Here is a 17,809-nt window from a genome sequence, read left to right as displayed (position 1 = left end):
AACACCAGATCCTTAACTCACTGAGTGAGGCCAGGGATTGAACCCACAACCCCATGGTTCCTAGCTGGATTTGTTTCCACTGTGCCTTGATGGGAACTCCACGAATTGGCTTTTAAAAACCTTTTCATTCTAAAGTAAAATGTAAGAGATCAATCATCACATCACTAGTTTTTCTTCCAAGATTGGAGGGGATGCTCTTTCTTTAGTTGAACTCTTAATGGAATTGGCTCTCATCCACAGGCCACTGTGCAGAGAAAACACATCTAAAACAGCAGAATTATATTTGGTGGGAAGAGCCATGACACTTAGGATCAGCAAGGAACATGAAAACTGGCTGGTGGAGGAAGAAGCCAAGTCACCCTACAGCTCAGATACTTTTTGATGCTTATGATTATTGACTGTAATTTGGGCAAGATTGTAGGTGTTATTCAGTTTCTCCTTTCTTCTTCTATTTCTGCTCCATTTTTATCATCCTTTCCCTATCCTCCCTTCCCCTTTCCCTCCCTTTCTCTTCCATTCCCATTTGCCCTTTTTATTCTTCTTCCTCTTCTCCCTCCTCCTCTTCTTCCTCTTCCTCTTCCCCTTCCCCTTCCTCCTCTTTTTCCTCCTTCTCCTCTCCTCCTCTTCCTTTCTTCCTTCTTCTTCTTTTCCTTCTTCCTCTCCTTCTTCATCTCCTTCTCCTTCTTCTCCTTCTTCTTCCAAGCATCAAATTAACATGATTTCAGACATACAAAACAAATTTATGATTACAAAAGGGAGGCGTGGGGGAGGGGAGGGATAATTTGGGAGGTTAGGATTAACAGATACACATGGCTACGTATAAAACAGTTAAACAAGGATCTATTGTACAGCACTGCAAACTCTATTCAATCTCTTATAATAATCATAAGGGAAAAGAATCTGGAAAACAATATATATCTATCATTATGTATAACTGAATCACTGTGTTGTATGCCTTAAACTAATATATGAATTACAAAAAAAGAAAACAAAGATTTAATTAGATTAGAGAGCAAAAAGGGCATGACTGATTTTTTTTTTTTGGCTGTGTCTGTGACATGTAGAATTTCCTGGGCCAGGGATTGAACCTGTACCACAGCAGTGATCAGGGCTACTGCAGTGACAATACTGGATCCTTAATCCACTGCACAGCAAGGGAAGTCCAGAGCATGACCAAGTGAGTCTATGTGAAGCCAATGTTGAGGATTGTTTAATTCTGTCAGACTTTTCATTCGATGACAGCTTGTATGTCTTGGGCCCTATACTGTTCATAGTTAGATCCTGAAGATGTTAAGGTAATTAGAATTCATAAAGAAGAAGATAAGAGTATTTACCTTAGCAAGACCAATGTGATTTTTCTCAATATTTCTGATAATATTTTTTCACACGTCTTCTCTCTCCACACTCTGTAGCTGGTCATATGAGCTGGTTATTTAGGTACTGTTTTTCTCCTCCAAACTTACCCTTTAATACTTTAAGTTGTGATACTATAGTGGGGACCGAGCATTTTTAGACTGCTGTTCTGAATTTCCATCTCGTTTCTCTTAGTTCCTTCTAATTCATGTTTGAGAAAAGTCACCCTTCCCTATCACCCAACTTTTCCCCATACCCCTTAACCTATGGCATTGTCACCACTTCCTTCAGTGACCACTCTGTGTTACAATGTCTTTTCTTGTGTGCCTTTCATCTCTCAATAATTACCAATATTAAATTATTACCATTAAAATAACTAGTGTGGTTTCTTTTCTCTTGATTGAACCCTGACTAATAAATCATAGTATGGGGGATAATGCTACATTGTGAGAAGCAACTGAAAATTTCAAAGTGAGCTTAGCCTACAAAAATAAGGGTGATTGTAATGATATGGCTTAGTTTTGGATATGAAGTTGAAGTTTAAATACTGGTGTGGTATATCCAGTTAGTGTGTGGTTCTAATTGTGCCTGTAGATAATTGTCACCCTAGTCCTTATGTATAATCTTATCTTAATTTTTATTACTCAAGGACAGCAAAGGATCACACCCTCAGCAAAGCAGAAACCTTTCCTTTCACTAGTAACCACCCCATTGGGATTCACTTTATAACAATGCATCTCTCTTTCCCATCATGATCATATATTTGGGGTCACTCTGTTTTCTGCTACATACCTAGGTATCTATGGTCATCTCAACCTTCCCTTTAGAGATGCTACACATTGTTTCTGAGAGAGCAATCTGGGCTTTTTGAAGATCTATCCAGGAACAGGTTTAAATTACTTGGCCTTTAAAATATTTTATTGGAGTAGAGTTGACTTAAATGTTGTTAGTTTCAGGTGTACAGCAAAATGAATCAGATATATCAATATCTATCTATAACTATATCTATATCTATATCTATATCTATCAATTCCTTTTCGGATTCTTTTCCCATATAGGTCAGTACAGAAATTTACCCTGCCTTTCACCGTGGACCTAAATTACCTATGAATTTCACTAACAATGAACTAGTACCTGATTGAAACCTCCCACTAAGAAATGATTTCTCTTAAATATTAGATTTTTCTTCTTCCCCAAGCATTTTAAAATGTCTCAGCCCTCACACCTTCTTCTCCAATCCTCTCTTTACTTCTGCTATTTGTTCATTTTGGCTGCCAAAATGTTCTTCTGCCACTTATGCACACACACACAATTAGCATACTTTCTCTTATATCCAGTTATAATGAGTAAATAATCAAGCGTTCTTTATATCCGTTAATTAGAAACCAATCTCTGAGTTCCTCATATAGAGAGATCAGAGCTAGGTGGGCAGCAAAGAGAAGATATAGAGGTTGCCAGAAATGATGATTTCCATGCACTTCACTTTATCTCACTCTATAGGACAAAAGCACATTTTAAAAAAGACATCAAGGAGTTTCTGTTGTGGCTCAGAGGGTTACAGACCTCATGTTGTCTCCATGAGGATGTGGGTTCAATTTTTCCTCACTCGGTGGGTTAAGGATCTGCAAGCTGCAGCATAAGTCACAGATGTGGCTTGGGTCTGGCATTGCTGTGGCTGTGGTGTAGGCCAGCAGTTGCAGTACCAGTTCAACTCCTGGCCCAGGAACTTCCATTTACCATAGTTTCGGCCATAAAAAGAAAAAAAAAAAAAGACCTCAGGAGTTCAAATACAAAGATCCTAAGAAGAATAAGTTTGTAGAGAGATGAGCCCTTTCTAGTTGAGCAGAAAACCGAAACCTCTAGAGACTCTTGTTGAATTGGTCATGAAATGGCTGTGGCTTCTGTTAGCAAAGATAAAATGACTCTATTGTTTTTTTCTTCAACAATTTAAATGTCTCTTTCAACATATGGCTCTAATACAGAAAACATATAAACAAGTACATTATGAACTAACTCTCTACCTCTCTACACCCCCCATACACAGAAAGGTATTAAAAAATAAAAAAAGATTAGATAATTTCAAAATTAAAAGTTACCTGAATTGTGATGGCACAAAAAGTTTAAATTCTAAATGAGTCCAACTACTGTAAAGACTTTGAACTTCAGGGCATGAGGATGGCCCCATAATTATCATCACCATGTAAATCAATCTTCACTGCAAGACCACTGCTGATCAGTTTTACTGAGACAGCAGTGAACATCTCAGCATCTCTCTGTTATTCTATAGGTGGGTCACCTTGAGATAAGCAAGAAATCTTTCCAAGGGTATGTGACACTTATTTCCAACATGGAAACGTTTGGGAGATTTCTCTATTTAAGAGAAACCGGGAAGACTTCTTATGACATGGCCAGGAGCAGCATGGTGGGATCTTCAGAAGAATGTACAACAGAACAAATTCTTTCACTTACCAGTTCTTCTCTAGGAAAGTTTTTTTTAAGAAGTTGGTGATGTGAAGAGTTGGAGACTATGCTGTAATTGCCTTTTTTTTTTTTTGCCACGCACATGGCATGCAGAAGTTTCCAGGCCAAGGATCACACTTGTGCAACAGCAGTGACTTGAGCCACAGCTATAACAGTGGTGGTTTCTTAACCTGCTGAGCCAACACGGAACTCCAAAGAGCTGGGGACTATGTTGAAAAGCAGAGGGATATCTCTGTAGTCTTGTATGTAGAGCCCAAATTTCTGATAGAAGATGAAATCTTTGTGATGAGCAGCTTCTAAGATGCTCCTAGTTAGCACTTTCACCTGTTTTTCTTTTTTCTTTTTTTTTTTTTTCTTTTTAGGGCTGCACATGCAGCGTATGGAAGTTCTTAGGCTAGGGGTGGAATCAGAGCTGCAGCCACCCGCCTATGCCACAGCAGTGCCAGATCCAAGCCACACCTGTAAACTATGCCACAGTTCACGGCAATGCCGAATCCTTTAACCCACTGAGCAAGGCCTGGGATTGAACCCACATCCTCATGGATACAGGCAAGGTTCACAACCTGCTGAGCCACAACAGGAACTCCCTCACCTGTGTTAATGACCTTTTATAGACAAATGTATGTGGGTGTTGGCTAGAGCTAGTGACTTATATTCAATGAAATATATTTAGAAAAATATTGGTGTGTCTTTCCAACATTAATGACCTTCAACCTGCTAGCCTTCTTCTGTTTTCAGCTCTCACATGTGGTCCTGTGTCCTAGAGAAGTCCATGTGGAAGGAAACTGATGGATGCTTATGGCCAACTGCCCAAGAGGAACTAGATCCTCCCTTTGCCATATAGGTAAATTTCGAATCATATCCTCTTTCAGTCCAGCATTGATATGGCTGCAGTCCCAGCCTACATTTTATTTATTTACTGTTTATTTTATGGATGAATAGTTGATGTAGAGTATTGTGGTAGTTTCACGTGTACAACAAAGTGATTCAGCTATACATATACATATATCCATTCCTTTTCAGATTCTTTCCTTTTATAGGTTATTAAAAATTATTGAGTGTAGTTCCCCATGCTATACCATAGGTCCTTGTTGGTTATCTATTTTATATATGGTAGTACGTGTATCTTATCAAACTCCTGACTTATCCCCCCATCCCCTTCAGTAACCATAAGTTTGTTTTCTGTCTGTGAGTCTACTTCTGTTTTGTAAATAAGATCATTTTTATCTTTTTTAGATTCAACATATAAATGATGTCATACGATATTTGTCTTTCTCTGGCTTGCTTCACTCACTATAAAAATTTGTAGGTCCAGCCATGTTGCTGCAAATAACATTATCTCATTACTTTTTTATGGCTGAGTAATATTCCATTGCATGTGTGCATGTGTGTGTACACACACACACAATGTATGTATGTATATGTATATATATGCTACATCTTCTTTACCCATTTATCTATTGATGGACATTTAGGTTGCTTCCATGGCTATTGTAAATAGAGCTGCTATGAACATATGGGTACATGCATCTTTTCAAAGTATTGTTTTCTCTGATAAACGCCCAGGAATGAGACTTCATGATCACATGCTAATACTATTTTTAGTTTTTTAAAGAAACTCCATACTGTACTCCATAATACTGGCCTACATTTTGAATGTATAACTCTGTGAGACTTCCTGAAGTATTGAAGCAGTCAAATTCCTGATAAACAGATCAAAATAGATAGTTGTCTAATGTACCAATATACATCAATTAAGCAAAAAAATGAGAACCTGGGCTGTCATTCAAAATAGCAAGAAACATACACCTTCAATGCCCAAATCTATTTCCAGTGCTAAAATTCACATTGTCAACCAGGACAATTAAAAGAAAAATAGTTAGTTCTCCTTGGAGATGTACATCTTAACTTAAAAAAGGAAATATGTCTGATTCTGAATATAAAATACCCAATTCTCTCTAAATTTCACTATTATTAATGGATTTGGAGATTTAAGGCATATGGTATTTATTTATTTTTCTTCTTAAAATAATTTTTATCTTTTCCATCATAGCTGGTTTACAGTGTTCTGTCAATTTTCTACTGTACAGCAAAGTGACCCAGTCACCCATACATATATACATTCTTTTTATCACATTATCCCCCATCATAAGTGACTAGGTATAGTTCCCAGTGCTAGCTATACAGCAGGACTTCATTGTTTATCCATTCCAAAGGTGATAGTTTGCATCTATTAAACCCAGATTTGTTATTTTTTTAATTGCTAAAATATGTGTGATTTTTATAAGAATCCCTATAACTTGGAAGTCAGAAGTGGGTCATAGGATTGAGCTTTCTCCTAAGATGAGGAAGGGTCCAAACTCTTCCAAGGATATTCATTTTTCTCCTTTTCTTCTTTCACTAATATCAGCAAGTCCTCAGAGGCTGGGATAACCTGGACCTATTTGGCTAATTATGAGCTCTGCGCATTGAGCCCACAAGGTCCCACAATGGGAAATAATCACTTTGCTTTCCAGCTCTTCAGTTTTTTGTTCCAGTCCAGTGGGCTTCATATGTATATTTTCTCCTCCCAGAGTCATTCATTGCCTGAATCAGAGGACCCATAGCTGAGTCTATCTTCTTGCAAGTCCTGAGAACAGAGCTTAAGTTTTCATCACTTACCAGGCAGGAGAGGGGTTTGGGGATCGTCATTTTTTGGTCGTGCCCCAGCAGAGATGCAGAACATCTGGTGAGTGCCCAGGGAGAAAATGGATGGAGGAAGGGCTGGAGGGGCATTTTTTTCCCTTTATCCTCAGGCCAAGCAGGGCAGCCATAGCAGAAGGAATCGGTATCCCATGTTTTAGCTAGAGGTCTATGAGGTTTAAATCCTGGTTCTGTTGGGGGTGCAGGAACTCTCACATACAATGTTATTTTGATCCTGCACTGACTCCAGCTCCTGTAGTCATCTCTCCCATGACAGCTGGAAATATGTCCTTCTATACTATCTGCTAAGCACCAAAATGATCATGAAAGTGATGATGACGACAATGATGGAAATGACATTGATCACAATACCATGAACTTTTTACCTAGGGTTTCCAAGTGCCAGGCTCTAAGATAAGTATTTTTTATGACTGCACCTGCAGCATATGGAAGTTCCCTGGCTAGGGATAAAATCAGAGCTTCAGCTGCAGGCCTTGGCCATAGCTACAGCAACACCAGATCGGAGCTGCCTCTGTCAACTGCCAGATCCTTAACCCACTGAGTGAAGCCAGGGATTGAACCTGCATCCTGGCGGACACTGTGCCATGTTCTTAACCCTCTAAGCCACAATGGGAACTCTAAGATAAGCTTTTTTGATGTAGCTTGTTAACTTTTATCTCTATAACCTCCTTGAAAAAAAAGCAACATGCATTATCATTATTTTACAGTTAAGGACAGGAAAACATTTATATGTAATTACATGTAATTACAGTCTTGGATAGAAAGGGTAAACTCAGATTTGAACCCAAGTCAGACTCCATTCATGGGGCATCTGGACAGTATTTTCATCTGTCAGTCCAACCTGATACTTCTCTTTTCTGTCACTACTGGCAGAGATCCACTGTTTACTATACTCTTCGCTTTGGAATTCCTATAAGACCACAGCAGAAAGTAGCAGGTGTCACCTACTATATAAGTTATAGGAAGTGGAGTTCTCATTGTGCCTCAGTGATAACAAAGAAGACTAGTATCCATGAGGATGTGGGTACAATCCCTGGTCTTCATTGGGTTAAGGGTCTGGCATTGCTGCAAACTGTGGTCTAGGTCATAGACACAGTTTGGATCTGGAGTTGCCGTGGCTGTGGTATATAGGCCAGCATCTGCAGCTCTGATTTGACCCCTGGACTGGGAACTTCCACATGCTGCATGTGTGGCCCCCAAAAGAAAAAAGTTGTAGAAAGTTAGCTGAGATCATAGGTGGAAGTCACAGAACTTGTTGACACACAGTAATTCAGGGCATCTCTCTCTCTCTCTTTCTTTGCCCCGTTCCTTGATTTTGTTTTACTATCTACTTCCTCTTTCATGCTTATAATTTATTTTCTTTCAATCTCTAAGGGAGACATAAATTCAGAGTGTGGGGTTACATTCTTAGGAAACAGGACATAGTTAAAAGATATACCTTAGGAAACAGAGCTCTGAACCTCAGCTTAGACTCTCAAGTGGAAGGAAACAGTGGACATGGTCAGTGAATGGGCTTCAGAGACCCTCCATTTAATTTTAAATCCATCTGTTCTACTTATTATCTGTGTGACCCAAGGCAAGTTCTTAGGATCTCTGAGCCTCAACATTGTCATCTGAATTGATCTCCAGTGGATACAACTGTGATGATTAAGCATTAAACATAATAAATACTGAATATATGAGTAACTATGAGATGGATGTCTGCAGTAAGTATTTTTGGCATTATCATCATTATTATTAAGTGCCATATATTTAAGTAATATGAAGTTTTGGTTTTCTTTGGAGCCCTGAGAAAACATTTTATATTTGTTCTTACACAAGTGGTTTCTGAGTGCCTGGAGGGAAACAACTGAATCACTTTCATTTATTTTTTAGTTATAATTTCTTTATTCATAATTGACCCAAATAAGCAACTATCCAAATGACTCTCTATAAAAATAGACAAACTATGGTAACAATAATATAAAGGAACAGACCATTAATATACTTGATAAAACTGATGGATCTCAAAGGCATTATGATCATGGCCTTAATCATACATTTGTCTCAGAAGATTATGACTGGCATGGCTCTTTTTTTTTTTTTAATTTTCCCACTGTACAGCAAGGGGATCGAGTTATCCTTACATGTATATGTTACATTTTTCCCCACCCTTTGTTCTGTTACAACATGAGTATTTAGACATAGTTCTCAATGCTACTCAGCAAGATCTCCTTGTAAATCTATTCTAAGTTGTGTCTGATAAGCCCAAGCTCCCGATCCCTCCCACTCCCTCCCTCTCCCATCAGGCAGCCACAAGTCTGTTTTCCAAGGGCATGGTTCTTTTTAAAATCAACTATACCCCAGACAGGAGTTCCCGTCATGGCTCAGTGGGTAACGAATCCAACTAGGAATGATGAGGTTGCAGGTTTGATCCCTGGCCATGCTCAGTGAGTTAAGGATTCAGCATTCCTGTGAGCTGTGGTATAAGTTGTAGACGTGGCTTGGATCCCACATTGCTGTGGCTGTGGCATATGCCAGCGGCTACAGCTTCGACTGGACCCTTAGCCTGGGAACCTCCATATGCCATGGGTGTGGCCCTAGAAAAGACAAAAAATAAAAGACAAAAAATAAATAAAATAAAATCAACTATACCCCAGACATATTAAATTTAAAAATTTTTAAATTGATAGTTTATAATTATTTACTACTATTTTAATACATTTTAGAGCATCGTTTTGAATGGATATTTATTATTATTTTTTACAATCTTATTTTAATGCTTTTGTATAACTCAAAATCTAAATCTAAGATCAGTCTATTTCAATATTTTGTTTTACAGGTATCATAACTGAAGAACATAATTCATAAATACACATAGGGGCAAATAACAGTAAAAAAAAAAGAATCACATTCTTTTCTGATTCCCCAAAGCCCATACTTGCTTGGCACAGAGTAAGCTGCAAGCAAAACAACAGTTATTATTAAGTATTGAATAGATCTCTCCTTGGTTCTCTGAAACAGAGCTTAGGCAATATGACTTCCATATGAGGGGTGGTTTCTTCCTTCTAGAGATGTCCCACAGCATTGGACAAATAATAAAAGAATGCTTGGGTATATCTACGTCATAGATTTTCTAAAGGACCTATCATTTTCTACTTAATGGAATCTATAATATTCAATTATAAAAATGCGATATATTCTTTATAAAGAAAGAGAAAGTGAGAAAGAGAATTTTATTGTGTGAACTAAGACACACATTAACATTTCTACATATTTTATGAATGAATTCCCTGGACATGATGGGATGGGCATCTATCTCTCTGTAGTAAAATAGAATAAAAGGTCCTTAAATCTTTCTTGGGATTGTATTTCATTGATAAACCCATTATTCCAACTACAACTCAAACTCTGATGCAAGTTTTTAAATTTTTATTAGAGTATACTTGATTTATAGAGTTGTGTCAATTTATGCTGTACAGCATAGAGACCCAGGGATATATATATAATACATTCTTTTTCTCATACATCTTCCCAAGAGACTGGATATAGTTTTCCGTGCTATACAATAGGACCTCATTGATTATCCATACTAAATGTAGCAGTTTGTATCTACCAGCCCAAAACTCCCAGTCCATCACATTCCTTCTCCCTTCCTCCTTTCCTCTCTATGTCTGTGGGTCTGTTTCTGTTTTGTAGTTTCATTTTTCCATATTTTATATTTGACATATAAGTGATATCATGGGCATTTTTCTTTTTCTTACTTAGTTCACCTAGTATGTGAATCTTTAGTTACATCAATGTTGTTTTTTTTTAATTGATGAGTAGTACTTTGTAGTATATATGTAACACATCTTCTCAATCCATTTTTTCTTCGATGGACACTTAGATTGTTTCTCCATCCCTTGGTTATTGTGAATAGCACTTCAATGAATATAGAGGTGCATGTGTCTTTTGAATCATAAATTTGTCCAGATATATGTCCAGGAGTGGGATTTCTAGGTAATATGGTAGCTGTATATTTAGTTCTCTAAGGAACCCTCATACAGTTTTCCTTAGTGGTTATACCAATTTGCATTCCCACTAATAGTGAAGGACAATTCCCATTTTGCAAACCATTTTTTTTTTGGTCTTTTTAGGGCCACATTGGCAGCATATGGAGGTTCCCAGGCTAGGGGTCTAATCAGAGCTGTAGCTACCAGCCTACACCAGAGCCACAGCAGTGCAGGATCCGAGCCACGTCTGCAACATACACCAGAGCTCACAGCAATGCTGGATCCTTAACCCACTGAGCAAGGCCAGGGATTGAACCCACAACCTCATGGTTCCTAGTCAGATTTATTTCCTCTGCACCACAATGGGAACTCCTTTTTTATGATTCTTTTTCCATTATAGCTGATTTACAGTGTTCCATACATTTCTACTGTACAGCAATGTAACCCAGTCATACACATATATCCAACATTTGTTATTTTTACATTTGTGGCCATTCTGACAAGTGGAAAGTGGTACCTCATTGTAGTTTTAATTTGCATTTCTCTAACAATTGGTAATGCTGAACTTTTTTTTCTTTTTTCCTTTTGTTTGTTTGTTTTTTCTGCTTTTTAGGGTTGCACCTGTGCCATATGGAGGTTCCCAGGCTAGGGGTCTAATTGGAGCTATATCCGCCAGCCTACACCACAGCCACAGCATCGCCAGATCTGAGCTGCACCTTCAACCTACACCACAGCTCATGGCAATGCCAGGTCCTTAACCCACTGAGTGAGGCCAGGGATTGAACCCACAATCTCAGGGTTCCTAGTTGGATTCATTTCTGCTGACCCACGATGGGAACTCCACTGAACATTTTTCATTCTCAACATGAATGTTGTGTCTACTGACCATCTGTATGTCGTCTTTGGATAAATGTCTATTTAGATCTTCTGCCCATTTTTGATTGGATTATTTTTGTGTTTGTGTGTGTGTGTGGTTGTTGTTGAGTTGTCTAAAGTGTTTGTATATTTTGGAGATTACAAACTACACTACCAGAAAACTGTTAGAGCTCATCAATGAATTCAGTACAGTTGCAGGATACAAAATTAATACACAGAAATATATTGCATTTGCCATTGCATCCAAAAGAATAAAATACCTAGGAATAAAACAGACACAGATGGAAAGATATACCATGATCTTAGATTGGAAGATTCAATGTCGACAAAATGACCAAGGCAATCTATAGATTCAGTACAACCCCTATCAAACTATTCATGACATTCTTCACAGAATGAGAACAAAACATTTTAAAACTTGTATGAAAATACAAAAGACCCTGAGGAGCCAAAGTGGTATTGAAAAAGAAAAACAGAAATGGAAGAATCAGGCTCCTTGACTTCAGACTATACTACAAAACTAGAGTTGCCAAAATAATATGGTACTGGCACAAAAACAAACAAACAAACAAACAAAAAAAAAAAAACATAGGTCAATGAAACAGGATAGAAAGCCCAGAAATGAACCCAAACACCTATGGTCAACTAATCTATGAGAAAGGAAACAAGAGGATAGAGGAGGAAAGATATTCTCTTCAGTAAGTAGTTCTTGGAAAACTGGACAGCTCCATGTAAAAGAATGACATTAGAATACTCTAACACCATACCAAAAAAAAAAAGTCAAAATGGATTAATGACCTAAATGTAAGGCAAGATACTATAAAAACACTTGAGTGAAATATAGGCAGAATGCTCTTTGATATAAATCATGGCAACATCTTTTTTGATCCACCTCCTAGAATAATGGCAATAAAAAACAAAATAAACTAACAGGACCTAGTTAAACTCTAAAACTTTTGCACAGCAAAAGAAATCATTAAAACAAAGAAAAGACCATCCACAGAATGGGAGAAAAACTTTGCAAATGATTCAACTCAAAGGGCCAGATTTCCTGTAAGGTTGATTCAATAATATAATCACATGTTTATAACATTTTTTCTGTTCTTTTCCCATTTGCACATTTCCCCAAATAAATCATGTTTCGACCCGCAAGGAGAAATGAATACCTGATTGGCGTCAGGGACCTAAATGTAGGAGAAATCCAATAAGGAAGGATTGACTTAAGAAACACTTAAACTGGCATAAATTTTTTAACTTCAGGTTTCAGGCCTGGATTTGATTATAAATTTCTTAACTGTACATAAGAAGGTTGGATTTGATGGGAAATCAACCGTTCATGAAATTTTAGGATTATAGATATATTTAAGAATTTTTATCAAGTCTCTACAAGCAAAAATAGCAAAAAGCAAACTCAACTTCAGGCATTTCCCTGAAATAGTACAGATTAATAGAAAAACATGAAAAAATGAAAAATAGGTGCAGAATATTCATTAAAATTTAATTATTCCTTCATCACTGGTGCACTGTAAATTAATACCACCTTCAGTGATGCATGATCTTGTGCATTTAACAAAAACATAGTTATCAGAATGTAAAGTCCAGCAAGAACAAATATTTATATATTTGAATTATATTTTAATAGTTTGACCAGATGGCCTACACATTTAAGTGAAAACTGATCTCCATAAAAGATGGACATCATAACCAAATTATGAAAAATAAACATGAAAATCATTGCCGTATAAAAATACAACCAGAGTATGACTGCTTGATTTTAATTTAGGATCATTAATGTAGTTGTAGCTCCCTGAGTGTTAAACTCCAAATCAAGAGAATTTGTATAAGATTAAGTACTTTGTTTTTTAAAATTTATTAATTTTTTCCACTTTATTAAATTTATTTTATTAGGGTTTACTTACTTTACAGTGTCAAGTCAATTTCTTCTGTACAGCCTATAGTGGCCCAGTTATAATATACATATATTCTTTTTTTTTCTTTTTTTCCCATGAACACAGTGTATCTCTCCATTCATTTAGATCTTCTTTGATGTCTTTCATCAATGTTTCATTAGGTTTATACCCAAAACTTTTATTTTATTTATACCCAAAACTTTTCTTTTTTATATAATGAATTTTATTTTTTCCATTATAACTGGTTTACAGTGTTCTGTCAATTTTCTACTGTACAGCAAAGTGACCCAGTCACACATACATGTACACATTTTTTTCTCCCATTATTATGCTCCATCATAAGTGACCAGACATAGTTTCCAGTGCTACACAGCAGGATGTCATTGCTAATCCCCTCCAAAGGCAATAGTCTGCATCTATTAATCCCAAGCACCCTGTCCATCTCACTCCCTCCCCCTCCCCCGTGGCAACAACAAGTCTATTCTCCAAGTCCATGATTTTCTTTTCTGTGGAAAGTTTCCTTTGTGTCATATATTAGATTCCAGATATAAGGGATATCATATGGTACTTGTCATTCTCTTTCTGACTTACTTCACTCAGTATGAGAGTCTCTAGTTCCATCCATGTTGCTGCAAATGGCATTATTTCATTCTTTTTCTCATATTGTCTGCCATCATGGTCTATCCCAAAGACAGGATAAAGTTCCCTGTGCTACACAGAATGACCTTTTTGCTTATCCATTCTAAATACTTTTGAGTGGTTCATAGTGTCATTGAATTAGAATAAGTTTTTTTGTCTTTTTTGCCTTTTCTAGGGCCACTCCTGTGGCACATGGAGTTCCCAGGCTAGGGGTCTAGTCAGAGCAGTACCCACTGGCCTGCGCCAAAGCCACAGCAATGCAGGATCCGACCCATGTCTGTGACCTACACCACAGCTCATGGCAATGCCGGATGCTTAACCCACTGAACAAGGTCAGGGGTCAAACCTGCAACCTCATGGTTCCTAGTTGGATTCGTTAACCACTGAGCCACAACAGGAACTCCATAATTTTTTTTCTTAAAGAGGATATTCATTCTACGTTATTTTAAATGGGACCAATATTTTACTGTGTTCAGATATATCTCAAAAAGTCCTTGCTTCTATAACATTCTTCAGCCTAACATCTCTAATGTGATTGTGTACAGAAACAGGTGAATAACCCAGACATGAAGAAGGAAATTGTTTTAAGAACTCAAATAGAAATTTTGATGAAGGTACTGAGGTATATGGTCCTCAAGTGTGAATATTTTACTTGCGAATCACGTGAATCGAAAATGTGATCACACCTATCTGGGTGTATTGTTTTGTTTACTCCAACTGTCTCTCTCTATGGTGTTTTCTTTTTTTGTTTTGTCTGTTTTTTGTTTTTGTTTTTGGCTGCACCTGTAACATGTGGAATTTCCTGGGCTAGGGATCGAATCTGTGGCATAATAGTCGCCCAATATACCAGAGAGACAATGCAAGATCTTTAACCCACTGCACTGCAAGAGAACTCCAACTATCTCTTCTTTTTCAACAGGTGTCTCTTCTACATGGAACTACAGAATCTTACACATGTCTCAGAATTCCTCCTCATGGGACTCTCAGATGATCCAGAACTTCAGCCCTTCATACTTGGGCTCTTCCTCTGCATGTACCTGGTTTCCATACTTGGAAACATGCTCATTATCCTGGCTGTCAGTTCTGATTCCCACCTCCACACCCCCATGTACTTCTTCCTTTCCAATCTGTCTTTGGCTGACATTGGTTTTATTACCACCACAGTCCCCAAGATGCTGGTGAATATCCAGGCACACAGCAAATCCATCACTTATGCAGGCTGCCTAACTCAGGTGTCCTTTTTTTCCCTCTTTGGCTGTTTGGACAGTCTACTCCTATCCGTGATGGCCTATGACCGGTTAGTGGCCATCTGTTACCCCCTGCACTACCTGGTCATCATAAAGCCCCGTGTCTGTGGCTTGTTGGTTCTGGTGTCATTTTTCATCAGCTTTTTGGACTCCCAGATTTACTTCTTGATGATTTCACAGCTTACCTTCTGCACAAATGTGAAAATCCCTAATTTCTTTTGTGATGCTCCTCAACTTCTCCATCTTGCGTGTTCTGACACCTCCATTGATAACATATTAATTTATTTTACTGGTGCCATTTTTGGTGGGATTCCTGTCTCAGGGATCCTTTATTCTTATACTCAAATTGTTTCCTCCATTCTGAGAATCCCATCAACAGGTGGGAAGTACAAAATTTTTTCTATCTGTGGCTCTCACCTGTCAGTTGTTTGTTTATTTTATGGAACAGGTCTTGGGGTGTACCTCAGTTCAGCTGTCTCCCCTTCCCCCCAGAAGGGTTCGGTGGCCTCAGTGATGTACACCATGGTCACCCCCATGTTAAACCCCTTCATCTACAGCCTGAGGAACAAAGATATCAAGAATGCCTTGTGGAGGATTATTGGAAGAATAGCCTGATGTCAATATCTGTCTTATTCTTTTGGTTCATAGGACAAGAAAATATAGCGAAATCGAATATGCACAAGAAGCTTTGAATCTGAAGTTACATGTTGTGTATGGACCCATATAGCTCTTTGTCATTTGTTTACAAAACTGTTACTCTCAGTATAACTCTAATGAATTTGGGAGATTATTTTGGATTTAACACTTAAATCAGTCACTCCAGGATTATGTATAGTCCATCAGTACACTCTTCTCACTTTCCTTGTAAATTACCCAAACTAAGTCATGAGCCCTTTCGTTCCCCTCACTGCAAAATAATCATTGCTCCCCCTTCTTGTTAAAAAATATCTTCTGTATTTTCCTTTTTTCCCCATTTGTTCAGAGAATCTAAATCTTACCTTTAGAACAAAGACATCTATGAATGTTTAACCATTTCATCACATTACATAGATTTATCACATTACATAGGTGATTAAAGTTTGTACATTGTAAGTTAACTATACACAAATATTTTTTTAAATCCTGAAGGAGACGATATTAAGCCATGTACATGAATATTTTTTGGAGTATAAAAGCAGTTTAAAATATTAGTACACTGTCGAATTTCTGTATATTAACAATGAAATATTAGAAAAGAAATACAGAAATACAATACCTTTTAAAATTGCACCCCCATGGGAGTTCCCGTCGTGGCTCAGTGGTTAACGAATCTGACTAGGAACCATGAGGTTGCAGGTTAGATCCCTGGCCTTGCTCAGTGGGGTGAGGATCCAGCATTGCCATGAGCTGTGGTGTAGATTACAGATGCGGCTTGGATCCCGAGTTGCTGTGGCTGTGGTGTAGGCTGGGCTTACAGCCCTGATTAGCCCCCTAGCCTGGGAACCTCCATATGCCACAGGAGCGGCCCAAGAAATGCCAAAAAGACCAAAAAAAATTGAAAAATAACAAATAAAATAAAATAAAATTGCACCCCCAAAAATCAAATACAAGGAGGCAAAGGAACTATATGTCGAGAAGTATAAAACATGAATCAAGGAAATTAAAGAAGATGTAAAGAGATGGAAAGATATTCCATGCTCCTGGGTTGGAAAAATTAATATTGTAAAAATGGCCATACTACCCAAAGCAATCTACAGATTCAGTGCAATCCCCATCAAATTACCCAGGACATTTTTCACAGAACTAGAACAAACAGTCCAAAAATGTATATGGAACCACAAAAGACCAAGAATTGCCATAACAATTTTGAGGAACAAAAACCAAGCAGGAGGGATAACTCTCCCAGACTTCAGGCAATATTACAAAGCCACAGTCATCAAGACAGTGTGGTCCTGGTACCAAAACAGACAGACAGACCAATGGAACAGAATAGGGAACCTAGAAATAAATGCTGACACCTATGGTCAATTAAGCTTTGACAATGGAGGCCAGAACATAAAATGAGAAAAAAGACAGTCTATTCAGCAAGCATTGCTGGGAAACCTGGACAGCTGCATGCAAAGCAATGAAACTAGAACACACCCTCACACCATGCACAAAAAGAAACACAAAAAGGCTTGAAGACTTAAATATAAGATGAGACACCATCAAACTCCTGGAAGAGAACATAGGCAAAACATTCTCTGACATCAACCTTACAAATGTTTTCTCAGGTCAGTCTCCCAAAGCAACAGAAATAAAAGCAAAAATAAACCAGTGGGACCTAATCAAACTGACAAGGTTTTGCACAGCAAAGAAAACCAAAAAGAAAACAAAAAGACAACTTACAGAATGGGAGAAAATAGTTTCCAATGATGCAATGGACAAGGGCTTAATCTCTAGAATATACAAGCAACTTATACAACTCAACAGCAAAAAAGCCAACAACCCAATTGAAAGGTGGGCAAAAGACCTGAACAGACCTTTCTCCAAGGAAGAGATCTACAGATGGCCAACAAGCAAATGGAAAAAATGCTCAACATCCCTAATTCTTAGAGAAATGCAAATCAAAACTACCACAAGATGCCACCTCACACCAGTCAGAATG

The 17,809-nt window shown here is 37.8% G+C and overlaps 1 protein-coding gene across 1 annotated transcript; it reads left to right on the top strand.

The window, feature by feature from the left end:
* Positions 1–14,844: 14,844 nt before the first annotated feature.
* On the top strand, positions 14,845–15,798 carry LOC100526096 (olfactory receptor 7E24-like). Its single transcript, XM_003123282.5, has one exon. It carries the CDS (start codon positions 14,869–14,871, stop codon positions 15,796–15,798), a length of 930 nt encoding a protein of 309 aa, XP_003123330.4. The 5' UTR covers positions 14,845–14,868.
* Positions 15,799–17,809: the final 2,011 nt, after the last annotated feature.

The sequence above is a fragment of the Sus scrofa genome, chromosome 2 (assembly GCF_054392235.1).
Source record: "Sus scrofa isolate SSC_HxYL_T2T_F1_AM1 chromosome 2, Sscrofa_HxYL_maternal_Yorkshire_Landrace_v2.0, whole genome shotgun sequence".
NCBI classification, from domain to species: domain Eukaryota; kingdom Metazoa; phylum Chordata; class Mammalia; order Artiodactyla; family Suidae; genus Sus; species Sus scrofa.
The sequence above is the reverse complement of the archived record's forward strand: the minus strand, read 5'-3'. Positions and strand labels throughout refer to the sequence as shown.

Excerpts from the sequence above, each read along its gene's own strand:
- LOC100526096 (XM_003123282.5), top strand. The coding sequence starts at position 14,869 with ATGGAACTACAGAATCTTACACATGTCTCAGAATTCCTCCTCATGGGA.